The 22,019-nt window shown below is 57.2% G+C and overlaps 1 protein-coding gene across 2 annotated transcripts; it reads left to right on the forward strand.

Annotated features, from left to right (window-relative positions):
• Positions 1–9,760: 9,760 nt before the first annotated feature.
• MAD2L2 (mitotic arrest deficient 2 like 2) lies at positions 9,761–21,905 on the forward strand. 2 transcript variants are annotated; one of them, XM_087820782.1, is made up of 9 exons: positions 9,761–9,784; positions 17,516–17,567; positions 17,669–17,787; positions 18,810–18,881; positions 19,422–19,522; positions 20,265–20,359; positions 20,651–20,724; positions 21,223–21,315; positions 21,560–21,905. In XM_087820782.1, exons 2-9 carry the CDS (start codon positions 17,528–17,530, stop codon positions 21,599–21,601), a joined length of 636 nt encoding a protein of 211 aa, XP_087676908.1. In that variant the 5' UTR covers positions 9,761–9,784; positions 17,516–17,527; the 3' UTR covers positions 21,602–21,905. The 2 variants fall into 2 exon arrangements, with proteins under 2 accessions (XP_087676908.1, XP_087676907.1); XM_087820781.1 differs by lacking the exon at positions 9,761–9,784 and adding an exon at positions 17,027–17,064.
• Positions 21,906–22,019: the final 114 nt, after the last annotated feature.

Consider the following 22,019-nt stretch of genomic DNA (forward strand, 5'->3'; position numbering starts at 1 on the left):
CTCCTCCCTGAAAGAAAAAGCAGCGTTTGAGGGGCAGCACAGCCCTCCTCCCCCACTTCCTACTCCCAAATCCCCTCACATCACTCCAGCCCGGTGCTTCTCACCAGGGGCAGAGGGGGACTTTGCCCCCCAGGGGACATTTGGCAAAGTTTGCCAAACTGGGCAGTGCTACTGACTCTACTGTGTGGAGGCCAGGAATGCTGCCAAACAGCTCACGAAGCATGGGACAGTCCCCCACGACAGTCCCCGAAGACAGAGACTCGCCGGCCCAGAAGGACCACGGTGCCGAGGCTGAGAGCCCAGTACCAACAGCTTGAGCGGCATCCAGGCTCCAGATTAGCCTAGAATCCCCTTCTCTGCACAAACCTCTGCCCTTTGCTGAGACCCCGGAATAAGCTCAGAGCTACGCCTCTAGTCCCCGGGATTGGACTCGAACCCAAATGCAAACAAACGGAGTAACAGCGTCTGAGCACGTGCCGCAGGCGGGACTTGCGTTCAGCGCTTTGTGGGAATTTTCAGCGCTCAGTCCTCTCCGCAGCTCTCTGACCTACTGTTTTCCGAAGTGACAGTTAAGGTTCCGTCACACCCAAGAAGTGTCATTTATGTAATTTTTTTTTTTTTTTAAAACAAATATTTATTTATTTTTAAATTTTCACCTGTGGATATGTTTTGGTTTTGTTTTTTTAAATATGTTTTTATTGATTTCAGAGAGAGGAAGGGAGATGGAGAGAGAGAAACATCAATGATGAGAGTTATTGATTCGCTGCCTCCTGCACGCCCCCACTGGGGATCGAGCCCGCAACCCGGGCCTGTGCCCTGACCGGGAATCGAACCATGAGCTCCTGGATCCTAGGTCGACGCTCAACCGCTGAGCCACACTGGCCGGGCTCTTTTATGTGATTCTTATGCCTGTGCTTGGAACCGTCCTGTGGCTTTCCCTGGGCATCCCGGTTCTGTCATTGCCCCTTTCTTTCCTCCAGGGTCTGGGCAGGTTCTGTTCCTGCTGGATTGAGGGGTTCTGGAGGACCTTGGAGCTAAGGCTCCTGAGGCCTGTGGCTGGGGACGGCTGGGGGTGTCTGCTGCCCCTGGAGACCACCCCCTGCAGCACCTCCTCCACAGCAGCCACCCCCACACCTGTCTCACAGATCCAGACAAGCTGGGCACCAGGTTAGCCAGGCCGATTGCATTTTTATGGGCTCCCTGGGTCCCTCGAGTGTTCCATTAGGCTCACAGAGGTGCTTCCAGGCGTTTCCTTGTGATCTGTGGCCCTGTAATTGCCCAGGGCTGAGGAAGGGCTGCTGGGCCTGTGGCGATTCCCGAATGTCTGCCTCCAGCTCTCTCAGTCCCTGCAGAGCCCACACTGGCCCTCACCCCAGCTCCACCCTTAGCCACCCCTGCCTGAGGGGCCCTTGCCATGGGCAGGGAGGGCAGGTGGGACAGGGTCTGGGACAGGACCAGGCTGACCCACGGTGAGCGGGCCGGGGGCTGAGGGAGGGGAACAGCTCCTCCTCGCCCGGCTGGGTCACCTGCTGCCCTTCACCCTGCTCTCTCTTCATCCTGGCCTGGCATGTCCTGGTCCCCTGGGAGGCCGGGGCCGGACCTCCACTGCCCTCGGTTCTGCTCTTCCTGGAACCATAGAGAAAGAGGCTGTCCCATCACTTCTCATCTCATCCTCTGTCGTTGGAGCCACCTGTGTATCCTAGGTGAGCCTTGGTGAGCTGCTTGTGACAACCCCCATCTTGTCACACATCCTTCCATTCCTGATACCATTAACTCTGCAGCCCTGACCTGGTTTCCTGTCCACCTGGTCTCAGAAGACAGCATGTCCCCTGCACCAGGAGATAAAGCCCAGCCCCACCCTGTATCATGACCCCTCCTGTACTTGCCATCCCCCCCCCCCCCCCCCCCGCCACTCTACTGAAGTGCTGTTGGAAAAAACCCTGCCAGTGGCTGTGGATCCATTCATTGTACCCAGGAACCCAATTTCAGGGCCATCTTTGTTCCTTCCTGCCCTTTGTACCCCACAAATCGTGCACGCAGCATGCAGCCTGCCTGGGGCAGGGGAGAGGGGATTTCAGTGTGCAGTCCTGGTGCACACATGGGGGAGCATCCCTCTCCCCAGCCCTTATCAGCACCATCCTGCCCCCAGACCCAGCCTGTACTGCTTCCAGATTACCCTGATCATGTCCTCACCCCCATTCGAAACTATCCATAGCTCCCTATTGCCTTCCCTGTTCATCACAGACTCCTCACTTTGGCACTTACGACCTTGTAGAATGTGGCCCCAACCTAGCTTTGCAGCCCTGACTTCTGCTTCCTCCCCTTCACAGACAACAGAGACTATTCCCTGGGCCCCAAACACACCCCACCTTTCCTGTTTCTATTCTCCCTCAATTAGATGTGCTTCCACCTCCGAGCTCCTGCCCAGCTCTGCCCAGCTCTGGAAGATCTCCCATGCCGTTTCGTGCTGGGTGATCAGCTTTTTAGGGGGCTCTGTCCGACTGCCCCTCTCTTCCTATCAGATCTATAGGACCCTGCAAATAATAGGCACTAATAACTATGGATGGGAATGGAAGTGGGTCAAATGGAGCACAACAGAACTGACACCTGAGCACAAGATCATAAATATATTCAAAGTGGGGGGAGGAGGGGAGGGAGGGGGAGTTGGAGTGAGGGCTGGGAGACCTGGCACCACTTTGTCCTGACAACTGCTTGGAACTCTCTCTCCAAGCCCATAGGGCTTGCACGCAGATCTTGGCACAGCCCAGCAGCCAAGATGCCAGGCTGGCAAAGAGCCACTCAGGAAACGTGGGCTGCTACAGAAGTCGTGCCAAGGATCCACAGTGGCGAAGGGCTCCAATCCATTTCTGTCGTTCTGGAAGCCTGTGGAGGCCGTATTACAAAGCGCCAAGCATCGAGGCAAAAAGGGGCAGCAGGCGCCCCCTCCCCTCCCCTCCCCTCCCCTCCCCTCCCCTCCCCTCCCCTCCCCTCCCCTCCCCTCCCCTCCCCTCCCCTCCCCTCCCCTCCCCTCCCCTCTCCTGTCCTCCCCTCCCCTCGCCCCCCCTCCCGTCAGCCGTGGATGGTTCTGCCTGTGGCTTGCTCACAAAGCCCCCTCTTCTGGGGCTGGGGCTGATTCCCGCCACCCCCAGACTGGGGACAATCAACAGCTTGGAGTTGCCCCAACAAGAGTTGTCATCAAGGGACATCAGGACCACCCACAACCTGGAGATGGCGCTCTCACAACTGAGATCTAATAGCGACTCATTAAAAGCAAAACAAAACAAAAGCAATCGTGATAATGGGAACCGCCACTCCCTGAGCAGCTGTGAAGCCCAGGCTGTTACACGCTTATTTTTTCCATTTCTTATAGCATCCTCTCAACAGCCCTACAGGGCAGGTGGTTTTCCACATTTAAAAAAATGAGGACACTGAGGCTCTGGGAGGGTAAACCACAAATCCAAGGAGACATGACTGGTGAGTGGTAAAGCCACGCAAGGCCTGGGTTCTCTCGGCACAGGGGAACCCTCGTACTCCATCACACGTGCACTGAGCTGCACCAGGGGTCACCTGCCTCCCCACATCTGTCATCTCCCAGAGGCAGTCAGGACCCCGCAGGGGAGATCAGGCTCCGGCAGCTGGGAAGGGAAACTGCCCAAGGAGGGGAAAGGGGCTTATCTGGCTCATGCCCTTATCCGGTCCCCACACTGTGCAGAGCTGAGCTGCAAAGCTGTTTCCATCCGAAAGCCTGCCAGGAGGCAGCATCACATGCAAATGAAGGCAGCTAATCCCGCCTGGAGCCCGCTTTGATTCCTGAGCCCCTCCCCCCTGACAGCCTCGCATTTGGGGGCCACGAGAGTGGGGGGCTCCCGCCTGGCAGACAACTGTGGAGCTGGGCTGCCACTGGGCAATCCAGAACCATAGGTCCTGCCTTCTTGCCTTGCTGATCAGCTCACCCGCCGCATGGCGGGTTGGGGGAGGAGCGGGAGATGCCTGGGGGGGGGGGGCAGGGCTGGCGGAGGGGGTCACATACATGACAATGACCACCCCATTCCATGGACACCCCCCTCACTTATGGAAGTGGCCTGCCTTGCTCTGTCCATCTCTGGCTGTGCCTCACTCTTGGGCGCAGATGAGACCCTAACCCGGTGAGTTACTGGGATGGACACCCTGAGACCAGCACAGGGTCTCTTTGGGATGACAGGGGCATTTCAGAAAGGGATGCATGGTGCTGGGGTGGGGGTGGGGGACTGGATAGGGAGGGGTCTTGATTCTTGCCCCAGCTCAGATCTTGAAATGACCCTCCGCATGGAAACACCCTAAACATCTTCAGTTCATAAGAGACTTGAAGGCAGCCACCTCTGCTAAACCTGGGCAGGAAGGGCCCTCTGACCATGAGAGGCCAGGAAACATGTCCAAGGAGGTCCTGGTCCCTTGAGAGGACCCAGCTGCGGAGGAACATGCTCAACTCATCCCACACCCATTGCCCAGGGGACCAGCCCTTGCAGCGCCCAGGGGACCAGCCCTTTCAGCTCCCAGGGGAAATGGGCCTGGGGTTTCTTGGCCTGCTGGGCACAGCTGGGCACCTCATGCCTTCCTCTTGGGCGACCCTGAGCATTAAGGGCTGAATTCTGTCCTTTAGAGCAGCAACCTCCGGCAGGACTGGCCTCCATGTGGGTGTCCCCTTGGTATAAAACTCTCTCCAAGTTCCCTGCAGGTTTCAGGGAATGAAACAGCCTCCTACGCTGCTCTTCAGCCCTAGCCTCTGCTTTTCACCAAAACATTCTCTACTTCATGGTCAAAAGAAGAAATCTGATCGCTGGCGCTCCGCTTAAAACTCTTCAGTAGACAGTCTGCAGCACACACCGCAGACCAGCAACCCCTCAACAGGTGGAGAACTCACCCCACCTTCAGCCTTGGGCACATCGCTGGATCCTGGGGGCAGCGACTGTATGTCCAGGATCCCAACCCAGTACTGGGACACTCTGACCAGAGGGCCACAACTCCCGCCCTCAGGAAAAGCAGCCCCTGCCCCAGGAAGCCTCCAGTCTAAAGGGTGAGTTCCATTTGCTGCCCTTCAGGCCTCCCCCTGATAGGAGAGACACAGCTCCAGCCTGGGAAGTTCCCAGAACATGGGGAAAACATACTCTTTGCTGGACGGAGCTTCTAATCTGCAGGCAAAGATGCAGTCGCTGCCCTCCAGGTGTCCACTCTGCCTGGAGAGGCCACAGGTCTCATGAAGGATTGAGGCACAGGCAGGACTATTACTGATTTGAGCACACAGATGTCAGCCCAAACCCATTCTGCTGAGTCCTGGGATGGGAGAGCCCCACTGAGCAGAGTAGAAAGAGCTATGTGACCTTGGGCAAGTCATCTAACCTTTCAGCCTCAGGGTCCTCTCCTGTAAAATGCCGGTGGATGTGAGGATGAGAGGAGGTAAAGATATATGAAGTGGGTGTTACCCAGTAGGGGCGCAGAGACAGCAACTGTGGTTATTTGGAGAGGGAAAAGAGCGGGGTGTGTGTGTGCGTGTGGTGCACTTGCGCATCTGTGCCTGAGTGTGCTGGGGGCAGGCGCAGGTGGTCCCATCCTCAGTCCTTGGTGGGGTGATGGATGGCTTCCATGGGGCAGGGCAGGACAGGCCAAGGCCAGCCTGGAAGGGACCATTGTCTGGCAAATGAGGTATGGCTTCCCCACAGGGGCGGTCCCATCTGCTTTTATTGTTTCCAACAGCAGCCTCAGGAATTCCTACCCCCAATAAGGCCTCAAAAAAAAACCTGTGTAGGGATGTCCTTTTTTGGGGGGTGCTTCTCTCTCCCTGTATCCCACTCCCACCTCTGGGGTGAGACAGAGTCCTACCTCCAGGGTACAGGTGCTCCTCTCCTCCTCTTCTCCTGGGCAACCTTCCCGCCCTGCTGTTCCCCAGACTTCATTATCTCAGTGCCCAGACAATTTAACTCCACCCGCTGTTTGGTCAGACCCATCACTTAATCATCAAGTGACAAAAATGCCTGCTGTTGGCTCTGGCACAGCCAGTGTGGAGTGGAAAGACACCTGGAATGAGACAAGCCTGGGTATGAATCCTGGCTCCAGTACTTTGTAGCTGTGTGATCCTGGGCAAGTCAGTTAACCTCTCTGGGCTTCAGTCCCACATCTGAAAGATGAATATGCTCTTTTGGGCATCATGTATTGGGCCCAAGGTTACACAGTCAAGTAAGTGGTAGAGCTGGGATTTGAACCCATGGCCATCTGACTCCAAAAGCAGGGTTTTGACCACTCATGCTACACTCAGTGAGTGATACCAGGGCAGATGCCATGACTCTCAGGGATGACACATTCTGAGGGCCTTAACCCAAAGCTGGGCACAGAGAGGACCCCTAAAAACGTGTGGGTTCTATAATTCGTTCATCCCAGCTGCTCTGGGTCAGGCAGGGGCCTCGTTCCTCATAACCCCACACAATTCAGGGATGTGTACAGGTGATCAATGCCAGGCCATGGGTCGCAGTGTGTGTGGGGGGGTTGCCAAAGCTGGGACCTAGTGGGAGAGGGGACAGGGCCCCTAGTGATCAGTCTCCAGCCACCCTCTCACGTCCTACCTGGGGAGGTCTACGCTCCATTGGCCATGAAGGCCCACTCGAGAGGAAAGCCTGGGCTAGCACAAGCCTGGAGTAGCAAGAGAGGCAGGTCTCAACCGTAAGGGTCACAACAGGGATGCTCGCGTGACACATCAGGTGGGACCACGCCCAGGACCCCTCTCTGCTTCTGCTGTTCCCAGGCTGTGGAGTCAGGGAGGCCAGGATGCAGATCCCAGCTCTGCGCAGTCCTGGCGAGACAAGCGAAGGAGCTCCTCCGGTCACATAGCTGCTAATCAGCTGGGAGACCAACGCTGCAGACCTAGGCAGTCCCTTCCCTGTCTGGTCTGTCTCCTCTGCTCTGCTCGGGCACAGAAATCACCCTCTCCTTCCAGAGAGATGCAGGGGCCCCCACAGCCGCAGGGATGTTCCAGGCAGCTTGCTCCCCTCCAAACTCCCCTGCCACAGTCCTCTGCTCCAGGGCCAACTCTGCCCCTGGCCTGGCCAGCAGGACCCAGCGTCACTCGGGGGTAACCTGTGGCCTGCAATTTCCAGTTTTTCCCGTCTCCTGGACTAAGGATTCCATTCAATAGAACAAGTGTGTGCAGAGCACCTACTGTGGGTCAGGCGCTGGGACCACGGGTGGAATGAGAACCAGCCCAGCCCAGGGAAGTGAGGACCATGAGAGACGGAGGCAAAGGGGAGCAGGAGGGCGTCCCCCAGGAGGGGACATCTGACCTTGGCCTGCAAAGATGGGCAGCCTTCAACTGAACACAGGATGGGGGGGGGGCATTTCAGATGGAGGGAAGAGCCCCAGCAAAAGCTCAGAGGAAGTCAGGGCATGGAGATGGTTGGCCCTTCATCACCGCTGAAACCCCAGGTGTGGCAGGGGGCAGGCAGTTAATTCGGTGGCAATACGGAGCCATGGAGGGTTTTAGGGCTGGGGAGAGGGGCGGATTGAATGGTGAGGAAGGCAGAGAAGGTGCCATCATTTTCATGTGGGCGAGGGACAAAGAGGCTATGAGTGAGGTTCCTAGAGGTTGCAGGGGCTGCTCAGCTGGCTTTCCCCAGCATGGCTATGGCCCAAGAAGGGAGGGGACCGAGATGGAGCAAGGCTCTCGGTTGCTAGAGTTGGGCCTGTCTGCCAGGCAGGATCATGAGCCGAGGCTGAATGGGGTGTGAGTGTGTCCCCAGTCCCATTCTCGCCCACATCCCTGTGGACAGCTGGGGAGGTATGTGATCGTCTATGATGACACAGACGATGGTCAGAGGGTTGGGGCGACTACACAGAAGGCCCAGGGTCCAGCAAGACGACCCCCTCAGAGGAAAGAAAATGGCTTGTGAGCTAGTGCCAGGGAAAAAGCAATCAGTGCCCAGGCAGAGGTTCAGCATTGGGGGCGAGTCACCTGGATGCCTCATGATAAATGACCAGCTGCTGGCAACACCGACAGCCACGAGGATGGATCTCATTTTGAAAGCAGAGGCCTTTTTTACCCTGATTTTTTGAAACTCTGATTGTAGGACAAACAGGAAGAGGGACAGAGAGAAGGGTCTGTAAGAGTGCAAATGCCTGTAGGGGTGGGTGGCTGGGGGTGGGGGGGAGCGATGTGGGAGGGGGCATAATCTGGTTTCTCTGCAGTGTCTCTAACCTTGAAGTTTTTATAGATTTCCCCTTTCAGTGGAGCCCCCATCCCCACCCCACCAGGGGCTGAAGACTCCCTCCCCGCCCCGAGTGCCCGCTGAGCTGGCGTCCAGCAGGCTCTTTTCACTGACTCCCTGTCCCCCCCCCCCCCCCAGCTAGGTGCTATTATCTCCGTTTTATGCAGGGGACACTGAGGCTCAGAGAAGTGCATCCCTTTGTCCAAGTCACTCCCAGCAGTGTCTGCCCATCCCCTGAGGCATGGTGCTGAATCAGGACCTGGGCACTTTCTTTCATGCCACCAGGCTGGGAGGTGGGCAGCGAGGAGTGCGCTGGGCCGCGGAGACCAGACGGCGGTGAAGGCCCAGGGGGCACCCAGGGGAGGCCAGCAAGGAGACTTGGCAGGAAATCTAAGAGCCCGCTAGGCTCAAACCGTGGGGCCCACAGAAGGCTCAGACCCCAGCTCGCAGACGGAGAGGACGGCGGTGGGGAGGGAAGGGGTTGCGCCCGGGGCGGACGAAGGGAGCTCAGCGCCGTCGGGGTCCCTAGGGCGCGGCGCTGGCCCGGAGCCCAAAGGGAGAACGCGGGGGGCGCACCCCGAGTCCCCTTTCCCTGCAACACACCTCAGCCCCCTGGGTGGCCTCGAGAGCGGCAGGAGGGCACACCTGCCAGCTCCGTCCAGGGCTCGGGGAGTCTTCCAAGCTTCTTGGAACGGTGGCGGCCTGGGGTCCCCGGCCTGAGAGACCAGCCGGGGACTCAGAGACAGAGAGACAAAGAGAGACCGGGCCCGGGAAGGGGAAGGCCAGTGCCGAGGAGGAGAGTGGGCGAGAGCCGGCCCCCGGGGAGGGCGGCGAGGGCGCGCGCCAGGCGGAGTGACGGAGCGTGGAAAAGTGCGTGTCCGGCGAAGGTGGGTGCACGAGGCGCGGGGAGCCGAGGGAGACGCGGCGAGGAGCGCAAGCGGCGGACAGACGGACGGACGGGTCCGAGGGCCAGGAGGGCAGGGAAGAAAGCGGCGCCCTCACCTCCAGCCTGAGTCCTACGAGCGCTCCTGCGCGGAGCGCGCCAGGTAGCCCACCTTTGTCCCGGGCGCCGCCAGGTGAGGCTGAGGGCGGGGCCGGAGGCGGACGGAGGCCGAGCCTTACCTGTCCGGCGGGCGGGGCGGGGCGGGGGCAGGGGGCGCTGGGCCGAGAGCCTGCGGGAACCGAACGCAGCCGAGGGCCGAACCGCGGAGCCGGGAGGTGCGCGGTTGTCAGGAGGATGTGCCCAGGCTGCGCGGGGCTGGAGGGAAGGGGGCGGGGGCGAAGGGGAGGGAAGGGGGCGGGAGCGCGGGGAGGGGGCGGAGGAGGGGCGGCGGGAGCGGGCTCCGAGGCCCCCCGCGGAGGGGCAGCCCCGGGCCTGGCCGGGCACCGCGCGCTCTCCGCCGGCGCGCCCTCGCCAGCTGCACTCGGCGTTCCCGGCCCGCTCCCCAGAGGCCTAGCCGCCGCCGCAAGGGCGCGGGGCAGACAAAGGAGGCAGACAAAGGCGGGCGCAGCCCGGCGGCCGTGCGGGCACCGGGCGAGGCGGGCCCGCTCCTCCGGTGCGTAAGAGCCGCCTCGGCGCGGCCCGGGGCGCGTGGGACGGGCGGGGCGCGGGCAGCGGTGGCGCATCTGGAGGGCCCCGCGGGGAGCGGGGGACAAAGGGTCACGGCAGGGGGTCCCTGGCGGACCCCAACAATGGATCTGAACTGAGCGCTCAGCTGCTGCCGCATCTGGCCGGGTTGCGGCCGGCGGGTCCCCAAAAGGATTATTCCGCCTAGGCTGTCAGACGGGACGGAAGAGCTGCAGGGCGCGCGGGGGCGGGACCCGGCGCCGCGGGGCTTTGTAGCCTTGGAAAGTAGGGGACGCGGGAGGCGGGGTTCTAGGAGCGCGCTCCAGGGTGTAGGGGTGGGGGTCCTCAACGCGCTACCTGGTGAGATTCCGGGGCGCTGACGGCCGCACTAATTCCCCCCACCCGCCCCCGCCCCCCAGGAAAGGAAGCCAGACAATCCTTCCACCCAGCGCGCGCGCACGCACGCACACACACACTCACACGCACATTCACACACTCACACACACTCACACGCACACACACACACACACGCTCACATTCACACACGCGCGCACACACTCACACGCGCACACACATTCACACCCGCGCGCGCGCACTCACACCCACACACTCACACGCACACACACACTCATACACACACGCACAGGCGCACACACTCACATTCACACACACACATTCACACGCGCGCGCACATGCACACACTCACATTCACACACTCACACCCACACACTCACACGCTCACATTCACATTCACACACTCACACGCGCGCACTCACACACACACTCACACCCACACACTCACACACACGCTCACATTCACATTCACACACTCACACGCGCACACTCACACACACACACACACACACGCTCACATTCACATTCACACACTCACACACACTCACACACACTCACACACTCACACACACTCACACGCGCGCGCGCGCACACACACACACACACTCTCACACTGTCAGCCTCTCGCCACGCCCTGTCCAAAGTCTGCCTGATGCTCCCAGCCCGGCCCTGCGGGGACAAAGCCGGCGCTGGGACCGGCTCATCCATCAGCGCGCGGGCGCCGAGTCCTGCAGACCCCGGGAGTCCGGGAATGCTGCGTGATGGGTCCCGCGGCCCCCATAACTCACGGCGGGGTCAGCGGGGCCACCGGCGCCGCCGAGATCAAAGAGCGGTGGGGTGGGACTGGCGGCGGGAAGCCGCAGCCGCGCCGGGCGCCCGAGCTCCACCGCCGCTTCCATTCCAATTTTTTTTTTTTTTTTGCTTTCTCGAGAGTACGGCAAGTTATGGCTCCGAGGTGGAAGAGCTCTGCTCATTAGTCAGGCTGCATGCCTGGGCTCCTTCTGATGCCGTTCGGCGTCTCTTTGGGCAAGTCTCTTAACCTCCCCGAGCTCATTAGTATCCCTGACTCTCAGGGTTCAAGGATTAAGTGGGACGACCTGTGTACAGCCCTGGCGTCATAGGAAATGCTCTAGAAAAGCCCTCTGCTGTTGTTACGGTATTATTCTCAGCCTGATGGACGTCAGGGCTAGACTGCTTACTCACCGGCCTGTTTGAATCCCTTAACTCATAGACACCTATTGAGCACCTACTATGTGCCAGCTCCGTTCTGGGCATTGGGGCTACAGTAATGAACAACACGAACCAGATTCCCTGTTCTCATGGAGCTTACGTTCTGGTAAAGGAGACAGATAAGCAAGTGAACAGATATCTATATTACACGTCAGGTGGTAATGAGTGCTACAAAAAAAAAGCATGGTAAGGAGAGAAAACATGAAGGGGAAGAGTTGTTTTACACAAGGTTCCCAGGAAAGGCCCGTTTGGTGAGGCAGTTTTTTAACAAAGAATATGAGGTAATGAGCCACGTGGCTGTGAGAAGAAGAGTGATGCAGGCAGAAGGTAGGGCCAGTGCAAAGGTCCTGAGGCAGGAGAGTGCTTGGTGTTTGAGGCAGAATGGCAAGGCTGGAGCACAGAGAGATGACGTCAGAAAAGGAGAGGATGGTGGGAGCATGCAAAGGCCAGAGTAAGGACTTCGATTTTTGGTCTGAGTGAGATGGGAGCCATTGGAAGGTTATGAGCAGAGCAGAGACGTGATCTGACTTGGGTTTTAACAGTGCCTCATTCTGATAGACTGTAGTGGGGCAAGGAGCAAAGCAGGGAGACCAGTTAGGAACTGTGGCAGAGAAGAGGTGATGGTGACTTGGGCCTGGGACAGGAACAGTGGCCACGATTTTCCTTTTCAAGAATGAGCTGTGGCCAGGCATTCAGACTGGTTTGAGTGCTGCTGCTATGATCCAGCAGGGAACCTTCTGCCAGGTTGAGAATCTCTGTTCCTTGTGTTTGCCCAGAGCGATGCAGTGGGAGAGGTGGATGTTAGGGGAGGCCCGGACTCCTTTTCCACCAGGTTATAGTAACTATGGGCCTCCGTTTCCCCATCTGTAAAATGTGGTAGTTGAATGGCCAAAGTGGAAACAACTGAAACATCCATCAACCGATGAATCGATAAACAAAATGTGGTATATGCATACAATGGGCCGTTCTTTGGCCATCTAAAGGAATGAAGTACCAATACACACCACATCTGGATGACTCTTGAAAACATTATGCTAAGACATAAAAGCCAGACATTAGAGGCCACATATTGTATGACTGAGTTTATATGAAATGCTCAGAATAGGCAAGTCCATAGAAACAGAAACTAGACCTGCCGTTGCCAGGGCTGTGGGGAGGGAGGCTGGGGAGTGGCTGCTAATGTATGTGGAGTTTTTTGTCTTTGGAGTGATGAAAATGTTCTGGAATTAGATGGTGATTGATGCCCAAACTTGTGACTATATGAAAATCCACTGAACTGCACACTTTAAAAGGGCAAACTTTATGGTTTGTGAATTGTACCTTAATAAAGCAGTTATTTTTTAAAAAGTGGCAGTTGAGCCGGATCAAAGGTTTTTACCCTGTGGTCCAGGATGGCTTCAGAGGGCCTGGACACTCCTAAAATTGTGGAAGATATTTAGTGTCTCTGTGCATTTGGGCAGAGGTTCATAGTTTAAGAAGAGATGATCTGTAAGGTCATCTTGACCAACAAGGGGTCAAGGACACTGGGGAGTCAGCTGAATCCTGGGGAGGGAATGGCAGGTTGCACTCTGGCCGGGCTGAAGTGTTGGAAGCGCCCAGTGTTACTGGCCTAAGTTGGGCTTTGGTTTGGGTCTGAGGTCAGCAGTGGACCCCAGGGTGTGGGGCAGCTGTGCAGGTCAGGCCTCAGACCAGACGAGGGAGGAGAGGAACTGTCTGTCTGCTGCAGTCCCTTGCTTAGGCACCTTGGGCCACGACATGCATGTTCTCCTCTAGGGCAACTTGAAAGCTGCCTGGTGCCTTGGGAAATGAAAATGGGGCAGGTGGGGGCACAGCTAAGGCTGTTTTGGATGCAGTTTTGAAAATCATGATGCCTAGTCCAGAGTGTGTGCTTTAGGGGCTTCGATAGTGTGTACCAATTTTAATATCACCGTCATAACAGCCATTAACTGAGCATTTATGTGCCGGGTATTGTGTACTTTATATTTTTGCAAACATCATTTCATTTACTGCTGCTCTACTCTATGGAATCGGTACTACTGCTCTCCCAGTTTACAGATGAGAAAACTAAGGTTCAAAGAGAGGAGGGCCAAATAGTTGGTTCAGGGGCAGTGGTGGGAAAGAAACAGCAGGTTGGTACATGAGCAGACCTTTGGGGGCACCGCAACGAGCATTCCACATCCTTTGCTTCTTTTCTTAAAAATACATCTTTATTGACTTCAGAGAGAGGAAAGGGGAGGGAGAGGGAGAGAGAAACATCAATGATGAGAGTCGTTGACTGGCTGCCTCCTGCACACCCCCTACTGGGGATCGAGCCCACAAGCTGGGCATGCACCCTGACCAGGGATCGAACTCCGATCTCCTGGATCCTAGGTTGATGCTCAACCGCTGAGCCACGCCAGCTGGGCCCCTTGCTTCTTTTCAAAAGCAGCTCTTCTCTGTGCCCCACGCTAAGGCACTGACATCAGAGGTCTTCACTCCCCATCCATACTGTTAGGATTTGAGTCAGGTAAGTGGCACTGAGCCACTGTCTGCCATTGTTTGGTTCCTCGGTTCTTTCATTCACTCATTTAACACACACTCACTGAGAGTCCGGGTTTGGCCAAGTACTAGGCTAAAATTACGAATGAAGCTGGGTCTCTGCTTAGGGGTTGTCCCAACTGGCTGGGTCCCTGAGCAGTGCAGTATCCATGACACTGTCACCAGGCTGTATGTGGCTGACTCTGTGACCCCCCCACCTCCCTGTGTTTGGTGTCCTGGGAACCTTAGGCAGGGTTGGCTCCATGATTCAGCCTGTGAAGAGCCTGGTGGCTATGGGAGCCTCGCAGCTGTCTGGACACTGTTGTCTGTGGTGTCCCCCAGTTCACTCATTGTGTGCTTGCTCGGTGAACCCCAGGAACCCCCCTGTGCCCATGCAGGCTTTAGTCTTTGCAAGACTTTGTTGCATCTTGCCTTCTCTTAGTTTCCATTTAAATGTCCCCTGGGAGTGATTTTCTCTCTGTCCCCATTGCAGACCCTCAGGGACCTGCTCCAGTTGGCAAACAAGCTCTCCCTCCTCCTAAACACCCACCCTTCCCTCCCAGACACCCTCCTACATATTGTTATGGTGAAAAATATGCAAATAACTTTGAAAAAGTCTCCCAACAAATGGGTATTCAAAAAATGTAACAAATTAACCCCATAATGTAATCTGGGTCCCTCCACCATCCATCATGCTGATGTGATTAAGGTATGAAAAACCAGATGCTGCAGAGCCCTGTGGATGGAAATGACAGATGAGTTTTCATAGAGCTCCCCTACAGCCCCCTGCCCCTGCCCCATCCCAGCCTCTTGGTCCCCATGGAACCCACTAGAGGTTTAGGGAATATCTGTCCAGCCTGTTCATTTCACAAATGAGGAGAGGCCTTTTTGGGGTTAGGGGTCAGATTAGTTCGGCTCCCTCATCTGTCTCCCACCTGCTTTCCTCTGCTTATGGCTGACTCTGAATCCAAAGCCCCAAGCCAGGCATTGTTTTAAAAAATATGTATCTTTATTGATTTCAGGGAGAGGAAGGGAGAGGGAGAAAGACACAGAAACATCAATGATGAGAGTCATTGATCGGCTGCCTCCTGCACGCCCCCGACTGGGGATTGAGCCTGCAACCCGGGCATGTGCCCTGACCGGGAATCGAACCGCGATCTCCTGGATCCTAGGTCGATGCTCAACCACTGAGGCACGCCTGGATGGGCAAGCCAGGCATTTTTATCTATGGGTTTTGACCAAGCAGGTACCCCAGTGTCAAACAAAGACTGTTGGCACCTCAGTTTCCCAGTTGGAGAAATATAAGTGTTGGGTTGTATGTCCTCCAAGGTCTCTGGAGTTTTTTAGCTGTGTGTCAGGAGACCTTTGGGTGGCTTGCACTGCATCTTCTCAGGGAAGGGGGCCTGGTGTGAGCCCCTGTGCTGCTCACACTATGCCCTGGAGGCCACCCCACAGCAGTATCTGGGCTCTGAGCTTCTCTACCCATTTTATGAAATGCAGACTTTCCTAGGGAACAGTTTAAACCGGTTGTGGTGATTCCTACACTTTCTTGGGCATCAGGGCCCCTGGGGAGCTTGTTAAAAAGCCAGTACCATGCTGTGCACACAGGCTGATCTGGTAGGTCAGGGAGGCCATGGTTCCCAGTGTTTAATGGGCTCCCCAGGGATTATGATGCAGATTTCCCATGACTCCTTTAGAGACCTGCTCTGCTGGCATTCCTGGCTTAATGGGCCAGGTTAGGTATTCTCTCCTCTACCCCCACCCCATCAGAAGTGTGTAAATGAAGATTTGAAGGCTTCTGGGGTGAAGGGGGGCTGCAGGTCTCCAATATTCCTTGCTAGATCTGTGTACCCACAGATGAGCATGACTCCTGACAAGATCTTGGAGGTCATCGACAAAGTCTCCCGGCTTCTGGTCCTGACTTGTTTCCCATAACTCCACAGCCACTTCTCTGACATTAGTTTTCCCACCTGTAAAATAAAGGGGCTGAAAATAAGTTGAAGTCCTGGAGTCAGAACAGAAGTCAGAACGGGGTTTGTATACCACAGGTGTGATTTTGGCAAACTGGAGAACACCTCTGTGCCTGTTTTACCATCTATAAAGTGGGGCTGAATAATGGGCGCTTAGCTCCTAGAGTTAATGAGGGAATTAAAGAAATCAATGCTTGACACATAATCAGTACTCAATCCATGCTAGTAATTATTTTAGTATGAATATCATTATCTCCCTGGGGTCTCTCAGCCCTTCCAGAGTCCGAGGGGGGCAGGGAGGGGATGACTCCAGAGCTGTAAATCCTATTAGTGGCAGAAGACACCTCTGCCTGCCCCTTTCTCAACAATTGTGTGACGTTTTACTTCCCCCCTCTAAACCTCTCTGGCTCATTTGTAAAAGGGGGACAGTTACAGTAACTGTCGCGTAGAACTGTTGTGAGAATTTAGTGAGATAATCCACGGACACACTTAGCCCAGCGCCTGGCACACGGACGGACCTTTGTTAAGGCCACCTATTGTAAGGATGCGTGGGCCCGGGAGGTTTTAACTTCTTAGGAGGTTAAGCCAGGCTGTAGAGGTTCTGGGTGGGGGGTGGGGACGTCCCAGGTGCACCCTCGCCCGCCCCCGCCCCGGAGCCGGCGGATTCGCCCTCGGTCGGGCAGCTGAGCCCGGAAACCGTGACCCCGGAGCTGGCAGCAGGTGTCGCTGGCCCCAGTTCCCAGCTCCGACCTCCACCTGCTCCGCACCAGCAACGCGTACCCTTACCGCCTCCTCACCGCGCCTCCTGAAGCGAGAGAAATGCCGCGGGGAGGGAGATTCGTCGCGATCCCACGTGCAAACCAAAGTTGGCTGATTTTCCGCGCGCACCCGAAACTGGAAAGCGGCCGCGTGGCGCAGGCCCAGCGCCGGGAGCCCGGACTTCCTGCGCGGAGGCCCGGCCCCGCCCCTTCTCCCAAGCCCCGCCCCTTCCCAGGCCCCGCCCCTCGGCGCCGCTTCCCTCCCGCTTCCGCTCCCGCCGCTGGGGGGGGGAGTGGGCGTGGCCCGGAGCCGGCACTTAGCACCGCCGGCGGCGCGGACGTCACGAAGCGGCGCGGCTTGAGCTGGAGGCGCCGGGGGCCGGGTCCGTGGTTCCCCGCGCGGGGGCCGGGCCCCGAGCCGGGAACCGAGGCCGGAGCGGGTACGATCGGAGGGGCGAGGGGCGGGATCCCTCCGGGGAGGGGTGCAGGGGGGGACCCAGCCAGCCAGGGGGTTGAGCTCGTTCCAGCCTAGTTTCTGTGACCGCGCGCACGGCTTTACGCGCCCGGCCCTGCGCGTCCGCTGTTCCCTTTGCGGCCCTTTTTGCCCGCGCAGCTCTGGCCTTTTCTACCCGCACCCCCTTAACTCCCCCCCCCCCGAGACATCGGGTGAGGTGGCCAGTGAGCAGAGGCTGATCGAGGCGCAGCTGATGCCCCGGAGCTATGACGCCAGCGTGGGGGGTCGTCCCCAGCTGCCCCGATTCTGTGTTTAGGGGGGGGTCCTGCTCCGATCTCCCCCCCCCCCCCGGCGGAGAGGAGGGGCGGCGGAGGCGGGCGGGCCCCGTGGCTGCCTGGACCTCTGGAACCAGCCCTCGCTTCTGTCCCACCCCCTAGGTGGCGGGAAGGATGACTACGCTCACGCGACAGGACCTCAACTTTGGCCAAGGTAGGGAGGTTGGGCCCGCGCGCCCGGGGGGAGGGGGGAGGGCGCGCGGAGGGGCCGTGCGGGCCGACCTCGCGGAGCGCACCCGCTTCTGCCCCCCGCAGTGGTGGCCGACGTGCTCTGCGAGTTCCTGGAGGTGGCGGTGCACCTGATCCTCTACGTGCGCGAGGTCTACCCGGTGGGCATCTTCCAGAAGCGTAAGAAGTACAACGTGCCTGTCCAGGTGAACCCCCCCCCCCGCAGCCGGGCTGGGGCCACTGCGTCACCCCCGAATCACAGAGTGGATTTTAAAACTCGATTCCACCTTCAGGCCCAGCCCCCTCGTTCTCCAGCCTCCCAGGCCCTGGCAGCTGCTGGGAGCATGACAGTCTCCCACCCCTCACTGCAGTGGCTCCTTCCATCCCGTCTGAACGGAGAGTCTCCCTCCAGAAGTTAGGGACCAGGCCTTCGGGTTAGAGTTGCCCCTTGGGCATGGTTGTATTTTAAGAGTTCCTGAAGCCGGTCCAGGGTTGTTTGGGGAAGGGGATTTCTGTAAACCTCAGGCACCTTCTCTCTGCCTTCACTCTCCCCAGTTGTAGGTTAAAAGGGAGACAAGGCCACAAGCTACTCTGTTCCCAGTCTCTAGAAGGGCCTGCCCCTTACAAGGCACCCAGTAAACATTAGAATAAATGGCTGAGTACGGGAAGGTGGTGGAAGCTTAGGGAATGGACAGGGAAAGGAAGAAACTGCACTTACCAAGCAACCGCTAGGTACATATCTCATTTAAGCCTCACTTTTTTTTTTTTGAGATCTTAACAGATGAAGTTTATTTAAAGCTCAGCGAAGTGATGTGCCTTCTTAGTTCCTTAGTTCCAGGAACTAATGCTCCTTAGTTCCAGATTCTTAACTTTTGAAAACTGATTAAATTTCTGGATCCCTTCTCTTGAAAAATGCCAATATACTCAAGTAAACACAACTTAGGAGTTTCTCAGATTCTGAAGGAGCCAAAGGCCCCCCACATTAGGAAACCCTAATGCTGTAAGTGCTGATGTTGCGCCTGAATTCTTATCTTCTAACTTCTCCCCCTCTGTGGATAACTCAGAGTTCTGAGCTCTGTGATGGGAAGTTGGTCGCTTGGGTAGGAAGGCCTAGGAAACTGCTGGGCCTCTATGCAAAGGCAGACAGGGCTGGGTTCCTGGAGGGGACGTTGGGTGGTTTCCCCATCAGTGCTGCTGGCCTCACCAGCCATCACGGCATTGCTTGCAGATGTCCTGCCACCCGGAGCTGAACCAGTATATCCAGGACACGCTGCACTGTGTTAAGCCGCTCCTGGAGAAGGTGAGGGCACGGGGCCCTGAACCCACCCCCCTGGCCCACCTCACACCTGATATGGGATGGGGGATGCTGGGACCATGCAGCTCCCTATGACTCTCACATCCTGAAGTCTGTTTCTTGCCCTGGGACAGGCCCTAGGGCACGTGGGCCACGTGCAAGGTGTGCTGGGCCCAGGAGCCCTGGCTAGTGGATGGTTCTATGAGTGGGGCCTGCCCGGAAGGATTCTGGGTTCTTCTCACATCTGTTTCTCTCCCCCCACCCCTGTCTGGGCTTGGGCCCTCAGGGTTTCCTCCTCCTATCTAGTCCTGTTCTCTGGGATGTCTTGGGATACCCAAGGCTGCCCAGGTAGTCTCTCCCCTTAGCCTATGCCACTCATTTCTGGGAGCGCCTACTTGAACTCAAACCTCTCCCCAGGCTCTCTGGGACCCTCGGCCTAGAGGCTGAGCAGGGTTGTGAGTGTGCCCTTTCCCATCCTTCCTTGGGCATGGTGGATGGGGTGGGGCACCCAGTTCTGGAGTAAGGAAGGGATTCCTGTCCTTGCAGAATGACGTGGAGAAGGTGGTGGTGGTAATTTTGGACAAAGAGCACCGCCCAGTGGAGAAATTCGTCTTTGAAATCACCCAGCCTCCGCTGCTGTCCATCAGGTGAGCTGCCTCTCTGCCATCCGCCTGTTAGATGGTGTGAGGTCCCTAGGAACACCCCACCTTCACTCCTTTCAGGCAGCTCTGAGAGTACCTTGGAGAAATGCAAGGTGTGCCAACCTAACAGGCCGCCAAGTGGTCTCCTCTGGACATCACACAGGTTACATGGAGACCCTCCTGTGTCACACTTGGAAAACCACAGCACCGGTGAATGGCTAGTCCCAGCCTCATTTTATACAGATGGAGAAACTGGTCCAGAGATGTGATGTGAACTACCCAGGGTCACCCAAATGGCAGAGCCAGGACACGACCCCCCAAGTGTCCTAACTTCCCAGTCAAGCAGTGTAGTCCATAGTCAATTAGAAGTTGACCTTGGGAGGTATGTTGGCTGGTCAGCTGCTAGCTTCCTTTGATGAGATCAGGGCAATAGAATCTGTCCCCACATGGCCTTGGGCAAACCCTTTCCCCTCAGGCCTGGGGTCCTGGTTCTCAGACTGGGGGGGACGTTAGCATATTAGAACCACCCACAGGGGCTCCCTCTACCCCTTTCCCCCATCTTGACTTAACTAGTCTGGGATGAGGCTCTGCATTGGTTTTAAACTCCCCAGACGATAGGTAGCGGCACTTAGAAGCCAACACTCAGAAGCCTTGAGAGGCTTGGGACCCTCATGTCTGCTTCCAGGGTTGACTGCTTGCTGGTGGGAAGGGGACACCAGGTGATGGGAGACCTTCCTCTCCTTCCTAGCTCAGACTCCCTGCTGTCTCATGTGGAGCAGCTGCTCCGAGCTTTCATCCTGAAGATCAGTGTGTGTGATGCTGTCCTGGACCACAACCCCCCAGGTGTGCTCACCTTCTACCACCTCTTCCCTGGGCGTTTCCATTGCTGCCTTGGGTTGGTCTGTGTTCTCAAGTTCCTATTGGGTTGCACTGAGCTTCATCTCGTCCTGCCTTTTAGAACTTTGAAAGTCCACCTCTTCCAGGAAGCTTCCCTGATGACTCCACCCTGGCTTCAGTAACCCTGTTGACTGTCTTAACACTTGGCTTATACTCTGATCTGTGGGGCTGCTGAGCCAGCTAGGGAGGTGGCAGGCATGGTGTGGCCCAGCCTTGACCAAACTCTTGCCTCTTCAGGTTGTACCTTCACAGTTTTGGTGCACACGAGGGAAGCTGCCACTCGCAACATGGAGAAGATCCAGGTCATCAAGGTGAGATGAGACTGGTCAGGGCTGGTGGGCAGGGAGACAGCTGGGAGGCTCTGATAAGCGGATGCCACAGTTCCAAGTGGGCAGGGGTGCTGCCTGTGGCCACTGCACTCATAACATGGCTTATGACAGTGCCTGGCACCCAGTAGGTTTTTGTTGTGTGTCAGCCATGCATGCTACCCCTGGGCACTCAGCACTGAGGAGGGTGGGCTGTGTGCTGGGGCTGCCAGCTCAGTGGAGCTTCTCCAGGGAGAGACCTTCCCCACAGTTTCAGAATCAGTGCTGGGGCGTATTAAATTACTTAGTGCCCAGCCCAGCTCTGACCTATAGACTGGGCCTGTCTAGAGCAGGAGATGGGAATCTGTCCTTCCCTGGTGATTCTGATGCTCCCCAAAGTCTGGAGGGGATCGCAGGGCCGGCTCTGGAGGGGGAGGGGGAAGCACAGGGCCGGTGGGCCAGGGTGCAGCCTCCTCCCACCCAGTCACCGTGATCCATCCCTAGGACTTCCCCTGGATCCTGGCAGACGAGCAGGATGTCCACATGCATGACCCCCGGCTCATACCCCTCAAAACCATGACGTCGGACATTCTAAAGGTGAGCTGCATGGGGAACAGGTCTGCTTTGTTTAGGGTGTACTTGAGGCCTTGTGGACAAGGCTTGGGAGGGGATTACCAGGGAATACCTGGCGTAAGGTTCCTACCACCTCCCCTTTCCCTTAATACCTGGTTGTGGCCACGCAACCCAACCCTTGGCAGAGATCTGCCTGCCAGGGGCTCGCGGGCCCTCCATAGGTGCCCTGACTGTCCACCTGACATGGCCGTTTGTTCCTGTCCATTAGATGCAGCTCTACGTGGAAGAACGAGCTCATAAAAGCAGCTGAGTGTGTGTCTGCCCCCATGGATGCCACAACTGTCAGACTTTGGGGGTCCTCAGCCTCGGGCAGCGCTGCAGGGCCACCCTGATTCCAAGTGCTCTTATTGCCTCTGTGTACGGACTGCTCACCCTCCAGCCCAGGGCTCCTCAGGTCTGGTTGCCTTCGTGGAGGAATTCCCCCCCAGGAGGGCAGGAAGGGTGCTGGGACCTCAATTTCTCAGCCTCCCGGGGTTCAGCTGGTCGACACTGTCTCCAATACTGTGCTGTGAGTTGTTTCAATAAAGGGCCCCAAGGGCTGATCTGGGCTCTCACCAACTGCAGTGGGAGGGACAGGTGCAGCCAAATTAACCCTGGGAAAGGGCTGCTTCTCTACTAAAGGGCCCGGGACACCCTAACCCCACCCCTAGCCCAACCCCAGGCTGGTT

This window comes from Miniopterus natalensis, chromosome 9, assembly GCF_054644295.1.
Source record: "Miniopterus natalensis isolate mMinNat1 chromosome 9, mMinNat1.hap1, whole genome shotgun sequence".
NCBI classification, from domain to species: Eukaryota; Metazoa; Chordata; class Mammalia; order Chiroptera; family Miniopteridae; genus Miniopterus; species Miniopterus natalensis.

What these genes read in the sequence shown, in the direction of transcription:
- MAD2L2 (XM_087820782.1), top strand. Translation starts at nt 17,528, where the DNA reads ATGACTACGCTCACGCGACAGGACCTCAACTTTGGCCAAG. An exon ending in GGACCTCAACTTTGGCCAAG is followed by an intron (nt 17,568 to 17,668) that starts GTAGGGAGGTTG and finishes TGCCCCCCGCAG; the next exon opens with TGGTGGCCGACGTGCTCTGC. An exon ending in TGACGTCGGACATTCTAAAG is followed by an intron (nt 21,316 to 21,559) that starts GTGAGCTGCATG and finishes CCTGTCCATTAG; the next exon opens with ATGCAGCTCTACGTGGAAGA.